Here is a 9,631-nt window from a genome sequence, read left to right as displayed (position 1 = left end):
TTAGCTTGACAATAAACAACTGTGTTATCAGCATAGAAATGTAAGGATGCATTGGGGATGCTCTGACCTACATTACCTATGTAGATTGTAAAGACAGTGGGTCCTAAGACAGAGCCTTGTGATTCACCATTATTGACTGTTAAATAACTGGAGGAAGTACCATCATCTTGTATGTATGTATGGTTAGACAAAAACTACAGGTTAAAAAGTGGAGTGAAAATTACCATTAAAGTTGTAGTATTTAATGTTTTTGAGGACCTTTTGTAAAAAAAAATAATAATAATAATCCATCCATCCATTATCTTTTACCCGCTTCTTCCATTTTGGGTCACAGGGTCGCCGGCGCCCATGTCCAGCAATCACTGTACGAGGGGCAGAGTACACCCTGGGCAAGTCCATCACAGGGCCACATAGAGACGAACAAGACAAACAACCATTCACTCTCTCACTCACACCAAGGGACAATTTAGAGTTACCAATCAAAAAAAATAAATCCACTTTTTATTAACTAGTTTCAAGGATTTCGTTGTATTGAAAGTACGGATCAGTGTTGTGGAAAAAAATTAGCAGTTGACTCTGAATGCACCCATTGATGTCTTAAAGACAACTAAATGCATTATCTACACTACATTTTATTTTCATTTATTTATTTTTTGCAATATACTAAAAATTGTTCTATGTTGATTATGCAAATATGATTTGTACTTGTGCATACTAATGTACACTAGCTATCACAAAAGCCAGCCACTTATGCCTAAATTAAAAAATCTGAATATGTAAGAAGAGAGAAACACTGTTTTTAGTGTCAGATTCAGCACAAATTAGTTTATGCTTTGAATAATCTTAACTTGTTTGTGCGAGAGGTATGTTGCAGTTTCAACTTTTGACCACTAGATGGTAGTAAATGCTTTGTAGAATTCAATAAATTCACTATAAACGTTCAAAAGGCCTTCGATAAAATATCAAACGTTTTTAAGAGTTTAATAACTTAAAGCTCGCTCAGGCCCATAAACCCCCAGCAAAGAACGAACTTTTGTAGAGATTAAAGCAAATCAGAAATGCCTTCTCCATTCTCACCACTTTTAATCAGGTAACATATTCCGCAGCTGACAGGAAACCCCTGCAATGTGTAATAAAAATGGCTGAGATTATTCACTTAATCTTTTTATCATTTGGAAGATGACACCCATCCACTGAATTAAGATCAAACAAAATGTAACAGCTTTATTGTGTATAATATGACAAAAAATTAAATTAAATTGATCCTCGAGGACTCATTTACACTAGAAACCTATTTTAAACAAAGACCACAGTAAAAAATATAACACAGTATAGCTCATTATACTTTAACGAGTTATGCATTTTAATATGTGCTCCTCTGCCTTTATGTAATAATTACAGTAATTTATTGGCGAAAACAATATGCAGTTACGCCGAATTGCCAGCAGGTGGCAGTAGTTCACTTCGTGATTGAGCGTAGAAGAAGAACGCAGCCGAAGTGTGGTTTTCATTTCCGGGTGACCCATTTAGCTTCTCTCGTTAGCGTCTGTAAATAATCAATGTTTTAAACAATGGAGAGGTCCGCTGTTAACGTGAGAATTCAGAAACTGATGGGTACTTTTCGGTTTTTCACCACAGTTTAGGCGGTACGAAGCTACGTATAGGTCTTGTTTTAAAGCGCATTTTGTTTTCTACTAACATCAGGGGATTGCGGTTAAATATTGTCGAAGCTGCCGATTTGTTATTTTTGCTCTTAGCTCGTAAGCTATCAGTGTTAGGTTTAATACGTTTAGCTTTCTCTCTCGCAGAAACTTTGGATGCTCAGAGTGGTAAGTAGAAACTGATAGAAGCTTAGCTAACATCATAGATAATCTTTATTTGGCAGATGTGTTATTTGTATTACGTTCTACTTCCTATATACTCTACCTGACTGTTTCTTAGAAGCTTCCAATCAGTTTACAGCGTATTTTATTGTAACTAAATGATGAACTATGTTAATGTAAACGCAAGTGTTCTCAATAATGTTTTGCATCTCAAACCTGCAGCCTTCATGTGATCTCCATGCTTTGCTATTTGTAGTTGAGTGGAAAAATGAGCCATAAGGACAACAAAAAATTATGTTATTTTTAGCTAAAAACATGGAGTGAAGGACTTAAAAGTTTGTTAGGGTGAAAATATGCATTATCTTATATGCTCTCAGTTTTCATTCATTTTAAACACAGTCAACATCCTTAAAACTGCAAACCAAAAGTTTTGAGTACAGGTTGTAAGTACAAGTGTTCATGCCTCTCGTACATAAAGCTGCTGGTTTGTATAAAAGTAGCAAAGTCCCACAAAATAACTAGCATTTAGCCTCATCAGCATACAGTTTTATCAATGATTAAGCCCAATGTCATGCTCAGATGTTTTACATCTGAAGTCATTTCTGTTTTATAGTTTTTACTTGGAAATGTTATTGTCTGGGTGGGGCCAACACATGCTTTAACACTCTGACACTCCTAGAACACTACTGGACAGATGAAATGATGATTGTCTTAAAATATTATCCTTATATGGTGTTTTGACAATAACCACAGTGTTCAGTTTTTTTGAAAGCAATGTCTTATGATCCATTCTTTGTTTTTTTTTTCATGCTGATAAATCCCCTCAGAGCTGCCAGATTCTCTAACCATGACTCACAGAGGTCTAGAAGAAAATTAAATTTAGTTATAAATCTGAATAGAACTTAAAATAAGTACATTTAGATTTAAAACAAAACACTCAGGTGGTAAAGGATAATCGTGGCTCCATGTTTGCAGTAAACAAGTTGTCATGTTATTGTGTGTTTCAGTCAGGAACTGACTCCACAGCTCCATGTCTGCGGAGGCTTCAGTTGGCAGTCATGCTGCCGACTCTACTGATCCCCAGCCCATGTGCCACAACACAGACGGGCCCCGAAATCCAAATATGTTGGGGAGCAAGTACGTCAAGTTAAATGTGGGCGGCTCACTGCATTATACAACCGTCCAGACGTTAAGCAAAGAAGATAGTCTGCTGCGAAACATCTGCACTGGAGGGACAGATGTCACCGTAGACTCCGAAGGTCAGTTTGTTGACCACTATCTTGAAAACTAATGATGATATTTGAAATATTACCATGATACTTGGAATATATAATTTAAAAAAATTGTCACAATGTTGCACTTGAAAACTTCTTCTTTACTGAATACAATGCGGCTTTAGTTTTACAATAAATATTACCCCACCTCTTTTTAAAAAAAGTATTTCAGTTCAAAGAATTTGTATGAATTATTTCCACTCAGCAGCACAGTTCAACTAACTTGTAACTCAGAACTTCAAAGATGAGTTGTGATGTGAAAATGTCAAAAAGAAAAAGAGCTTCAATAATCAGAGGCCAAGCTTTAATACTAACTAACGGTGTACTATAAATAATGAATCAGAAAGAGGCAAAATCTGAGTCATATATTGTTTGTTTACTACAAGACTTGAATAGTGGGAGCTAACAGCCTCCCATTAAAATGTATATTTTGTGCATTTGTGCGTGTGTGTGTGTATTTGTGTTCAGTTTAAGGCAGATTTTGGTAAAGAAAAGCCCTGAAGCGCTTACCGGAGCTGATAACTGAATAGTGATTTTAGTTAAATGGTCAGTGGTATTTGAAAAAACATTCTTAGATGGATGTCTTTTCAACGTTTGAACTGTTAACAATCAGCACATTGCACCAAACGTGATTGGTGAATAGTTTTATGTAATCAAATGACAAGTTTTTTGAAGTTATTGTAAACCTAAACTTGTGTCTGATTGAAGTGAAAGGAAAATTACTGATCGACTAAATATTCCTGCTGTCCCAGGTTGGGTGGTTTTGGATCGGTGCGGCCGGCACTTTGAACTGGTTCTGAACTTTCTGCGAGATGGTTTGGTACCGCTTCCTGAGGATTCCAGAGAACTAGATGAAGTCCTGAAAGAGGCCCAGTTCTATCGCGTACAGGGACTTGTGCAGCACTGCCTCAGTGCCATGCAGGTAAATAAATGGATGGTAGAAGACTCAATTACTGAAAAACAAATTGGTACATATATATTCTAAAGAATCATCTGTGTCCTTGAAATTTCACATTTATATCATTACCAGGAATAGAAGATCTGATCACTTCTCTTCTTTTTTTAACATACTGGTAATTTAGTAGTTCCAGATCAAAGCCATTAATTCAACAGTCATTTCAGAACCTGTTAAATCACCTCCTTGTTTATTCAGCCTTTAATGGAAACTGAAAAGTGAGCAGCAAATAAAGATTCAAAACACATTTTTGTTGATACAATACACTTCAACAATCTTTTGGTCGTTACAAAATGTTTTTATCTGGAATTGTTACTAGAAGTAGCATATATACCTATGAATGTTTAAACTATAAACTACTTTTTTTACTCCTTTCTGGAGTTTTTGAGGGATTTATAAAAACAAAAGCAGTTGATGCTCTGGCTTTAAATTAAATAGGGACTTTGAGCAATATATATAGAAATTAAGCAGTGGTTTTGTGTGGATATTTCTTATCAGCTTAGTGATGCTTTCTTTAATTTATTTGTCACTGTAAGAAAAAAGAATGGAGCAAATCTTTTATCTTTTTTTTTTTTTTTAGAAACAAAAGGATGTCCTAGAGAGTGTGTGCCGCATCCCCATGATCACTTCAGCCAAAGAAGAGCAGAGGATGATTGCTACATGTAGGAAGGTAAATTACACTGAATCCAAGTCAAACAGAAGACAGAACCAAAGTGAAAAATGTTACTTTTCCTAAATAAATTTAACGCTCGTTCTTTTTGTGTAGTTACATTTTAAAGCCCATTTTAAAAAAACAGTGTTTATCACATTTTATCTTTTGTTTTTTCTTGTTCACAGCCTGTAGTAAAGCTGCAAAACAACAGAGGAAACAATAAATACTCTTATACAAGGTAAATAGCTTGACCAAGTGTGTAGCTTAGAGAAAGTATGAAAAATTGGTGTTTTAAAAAAATCTTTTTTTATCGTTTTATTTTTATGTTTTGTAATTTCTGTAGAAAAATATGTCGTAATCTATACGGATTTTAATCCCATCACCTCTTTGTTGTTCTGCAACCAGCAACTCGGATGACAACCTGCTGAAGAACATCGAGCTGTTTGACAAACTCGTGCTTCGATTCAACGGCCGTGTGCTGTTTGTCAAAGACGTGCTCGGGGACGAGATCTGCTGCTGGTCTTTCTACGGTGAAGGCCGCAAGATTGCAGAAGTGTGTTGCACTTCCATCGTCTATGCCACGGAAAAAAAGCAGACGAAAGTAAGCATCAAGCAGCTAGGGAGACGCATTTAGACACTTTCTGACCGAAGTAGCGACCATTTATCCTAAACGTTTGAAATTGAGGTAAAGATTAGTCTAACTTTGCCCACAATCCTCTGAGAGCTGGGAGGGGGGGTTACATTTCCTTTCTCTAAATTAAAAAAAAAGTATTTCAGTTATAGGAAGGTCGAGCAATCCTTGAAGCAACGCATATCGCCCGCCGTCTCTTATGCCAGAGTTTTGAACTAAGATCTGATGAGAAATGATTAGAGCCCGACCGATATGGAAATTTTGACTATCACCGATATTGGGCGGGGCGGGCTAATGCCAATAACCGATATGATGTCTGAACATTTTTTATCTCTGTCCAACCCCAAGAATCTAAGTAAGCAGCTATTTTTAAACCTGTTTTAACACTTTTGAAGTCTTGAAACAGTCTTCCTAATGTGCATTCACATTTTCTATCCTCCACTATTCATCATAAAGTTATCAAGTGTGTTGTATAAATGTAAATTATACAAAGAAAGGGTCTTCCCTGCTCATTGTTTAAACAGTCATGTATGGTGAAGGTCTAATCAGTATTGACCACAGCAGCGTGTTTTGTTTGTTTGTTTGTTTGTTTTTGCAGAGAAGTAAAGATTTCAGACAAACTATGCATTTCATTGAGGACGTCAAAGATAACGTTACTAACACTGATATATTTTACCTCTACGATAAATGTATTGTTCTGTGAAGTTTTACAAGGCAATAGCCTATGCTAGGTTCTCTAAACGTTAGCTTGCTAACTTGAGAGGCACGTAGCTAATGACAAGCGGGTTGGAGGATTGAAGAGAATTTTTCATTGTTGATTTTTTTTATTTAATTTTATTTTACAGATCACTTACAATAAACTTACCATGCTTCAGCAAAATATGCTCCACAGTATTTAGTCGCTCCCTGCTTCGACTGTTCTGTGTGTAGTGTTCAGCGTGGCCATGACTTGCATGCGCCCTCTGCTGGATACATTGTACAATTACGCCTTGTGCAAGTAAGGACACTGTTGGTTCCCAGCATTTTTGGGGTGAAAATTAGAAGTATTTATATCAGCGTTTAATGGGCCAGTTATCACTGATGCCAATATGTCCCCAAACGCTTATGTTAGCCTAAAATATCGGCCCAACCGATGTATCAGTCGGGCGCTAGAAATGATAGCTATAGTCATTTTGGTCAAACCTTCTAAATGAAGTTGTGCACAGTCTCATGCGATGTTTTGAGAACATGGAGATCTGTTAGTGCTCAGCGTATGCGTTAAGGATGACACTCCGTTACACCCATGGCAGATTGTAGAACAGTACTGGTAAATCTGACTGGTAAAGACTTTTTGTGTTTGCTAATGTTTATTAGCATCTGCAGCCATCTTGAATTAGGTAGGTTCTGATAGTTAATCATAATTTGTGAGATATTTTGCTAGCACAACACACAAACACGGGCACAAGCTAAAAGATTAGTATTCTTTTACCTTTAGCAGTATAAGCGTGACATTTTGATAATTACTATTAAACCATTCACTTCGATAATCTGCACAGAATGAACCGTTTGCTGTGTTTTTAGGTTGAGTTTCCCGAGGCGCGGATATTTGAAGAAACGCTCAACATCCTGATCTATGAGGACAACAGGAAGTCAGGTCCAGGAGGGCTACATCTTTTAGATTCATCACTGGGAGCCGGTCACTCGGAGGAGGAGGGCGCCACGGGAGGGGACAGACGGGTGAGACGGATCCACGTCAGGAGGCACATAATGCATGATGAGAGAGGACACGGTCAGCAAACTGTGTACAAGGACTAACTCTGTGAAAATAATCATAAAGCATGGGAGAGTGGTTGATTTAGCTATTTTAGTTCTTTTGAACGCTCGCAGAATGAAAGATGTCCTTCAGAGCAATAGCTTGGTCTTTTTCTATATTGTCTTTAAGCACACGTCGAAATCTGAGGGTTGACTGATCTCGTGACTGAAGTTAGAGAAAATGTTTACAAGAAAACAAGTTGTGTACGTTCTTTGGATAGGAAATAAATACGTTAACTGTGACTGAAACTGAGATATTATTTCAGGTGTTTAAAAAAAACTTTCAAAAAGTTACTAAATGGTCCTTAAAATTCTTGCTCCAATCTTGATTGATCTTTATTTGTGACACCTTCTGTTACTGTGGGTACGAATTGTGTGGCAGCTTCCTCTTCATCTGTAGGAAACTCTGTCAGTATTTATCCAGGCTGTCAAACATCTGAATTTTATGTTTAGAGGAAAAGAAGATCTTACTGAACAGTGACTGACTGCGGTGGGTGAGGCCGAGCCTCGACATGTTAACACTGGAAACAGACAGAAAAAAAGCCATTTTATTGAGCGTGTTTTTGAAGGAGCAGCTCAGTTTTCTTTATTTAAATTATTACAATTGTTGCTTCAAGTTGGGTTTTTTTTATTATTATTATTATTATTTGAATCTAATTTATTGTTTGATATTTAACATTTTGTATCAAATCAATGTTTGTGTTGCGTAATGTTTAAGTGACTTAATTCTGCAACTGTTTGATGCGCTCTACAGCACAGATCCCATTTTAAAAATATGCACCTGTACGTTAATAAATAATAAATCTACACATAGTTTCACAATTAACTGTGATCATTTTCTTGGTGAGTTATTCTGAGCCATGATCTTTAACTTTTGCTTTGTCTTTTACCAAATACCAGAATATTGACTACATATTGAGCCTTACAGTCACTAAAAATGTAGAGTGGACTTGATTGCATTTGTATTTGCCTCAGGGAGAGGATAAATCTTTGTTTTTTTTTTCAATATTCACTGGTGATGCGTAAACCTAAGCAATCTAAATAGCAGGAAGGAGAAAAAACATTGAATGGGAGCTACATGTTTGCCAGGCTTGTGTTTGATCCTTAAAGATGCAATAATGCAACTTCCGTCCTGTGGTCTTGGAAACGTTCTAAATAAACTGCTTATAAAATCAATGTCTCTGTTTAATTTTTGGTTTTGCAGTAATTACAACAACAACAAAAAACTGGTACTTTGCAGGAATATCGTACTTGGACAGTGTGTGTGCTGTGAAACACAGAAATGTTTGGATATTCAGCATGAACAAATAGATTATTTAATCAAGAATTTTAATTTGCATTAACAATGTTTGTGGGAAATTGTTCACGTTTGTAGATTTAATGCAGGACACTTGAGAAATCTTAAATTTATCATTTTGGTATAAAAACAATAAATGTGTTATTGTGATCACAATAATTTTGATTAAAAAAAAATAAAAAAATTTAAGTTTTATTTAGTCTGGGGAATCATAAACCCTTTTAAGGATTATTTTATTTTTGATTATGCCTATAAACTAGATTAAACAAAATAAACTGTCATAAAAAAGCATCTTGTTTTGTTGGGGACATTTTTTTTATCCCAATATGTTTATAAAGGTAATTCAGTTTGACCAATAAGTTCTAGCCTTGCACCTGTACTTTAAACAAAGTTTGATGTTGCCTATATTTATTTTGTCCACGTAAAAAAAAAAAGGCAATTTAAGGGAAGTGTATTTTTACTCCTATTCATGTGGAAATCAACATTTTAGGTGCTGATTTGAACACCAGTGATTAAAAATACATTGAATTATTATAAATCAATTTATTTTCATTCAACCTTTATTTATACAGGTTAATCCCACTGAGCCTCAGGGACACATTTACAAGAAAGACCTGAATAATAATTAATATAAATTATTATAAATTTAGCCTTTTTTTGAAAATCTTTATATATTAAATTTATAGTTTTTAAAAATTATAGAGTCATATTTATTATAAATCTAAACTCGGTTCGTATTGTTGTTGTTTTTAGGGGGCGTGGTTTTACTGCGTAATTTCCTGTTGTGTTCACGGACCCTCCCGCCAAAGAGAAAAATGCCCAGTGTTTAAAATGGTGTCAAATAAGGAGACTGCGGGTATCCGCAAGTTTATTGTACAGCAACTTCGAGATGAACCAGACTTAAGGTACATGTAAAGCCTCTATGTCAAGACTGATTATCTATCATGTGTCCGCTTATAAAAAAATAAAAACACGTTGCACTTTTCCCGTGTCCCAGTCGTGTAAATGAACGCGACATTTTAGGTAAACGTTTAAGAGTTTTATCCACTTTAGCGTCTACATCGAGTTAAATCTTCATTTAGGAGCACAAAGTGTAACCCGAGGCTTATTTACCGACTGACTAAATTTTAATTTAAACATACCAGCTGCATTCTGACCATTAAATAGTTCAGAGGCATTTACAGCAAGTGGCTGCATTAAGTTTTTCT

General features: G+C 35.8%; 2 protein-coding genes across 3 annotated transcripts in view; both read left to right on the top strand.

Annotated features, from left to right (window-relative positions):
* Positions 1 to 1,746: 1,746 nt before the first annotated feature.
* On the top strand, positions 1,747 to 7,344 carry kctd13 (potassium channel tetramerization domain containing 13). Its single transcript, XM_037688930.1, has 7 exons — positions 1,747 to 1,829; positions 2,831 to 3,082; positions 3,850 to 4,019; positions 4,633 to 4,722; positions 4,890 to 4,942; positions 5,110 to 5,305; positions 6,896 to 7,344. The coding sequence occupies exons 2-7, from the start codon at positions 2,854 to 2,856 to the stop codon at positions 7,127 to 7,129; spliced, it is 972 nt and encodes a 323-aa protein (XP_037544858.1). The 5' UTR covers positions 1,747 to 1,829; positions 2,831 to 2,853; the 3' UTR covers positions 7,130 to 7,344.
* A 1,890-nt stretch (positions 7,345 to 9,234) lies between these two features.
* Positions 9,235 to 9,631, top strand: part of hirip3 (HIRA interacting protein 3) — a 5,392-nt gene continuing 4,995 nt past the window's right edge. For both annotated transcript variants that reach the window (XM_037689575.1, XM_037689574.1), the window contains exon 1: positions 9,235 to 9,328. In XM_037689575.1, coding sequence (XP_037545503.1) covers positions 9,255 to 9,328 — 74 coding nt within the window. In that variant the 5' untranslated portion in view covers positions 9,235 to 9,254. The remainder of the gene's footprint in view (positions 9,329 to 9,631) is intronic.

This window comes from Nematolebias whitei, chromosome 15, assembly GCF_014905685.2.
Source record: "Nematolebias whitei isolate Nwh7 chromosome 15, NemWhi1, whole genome shotgun sequence".
Taxonomy (NCBI): Eukaryota; Metazoa; Chordata; class Actinopteri; order Cyprinodontiformes; family Rivulidae; genus Nematolebias; species Nematolebias whitei.
The sequence above is the reverse complement of the archived record's forward strand: the minus strand, read 5'-3'. Positions and strand labels throughout refer to the sequence as shown.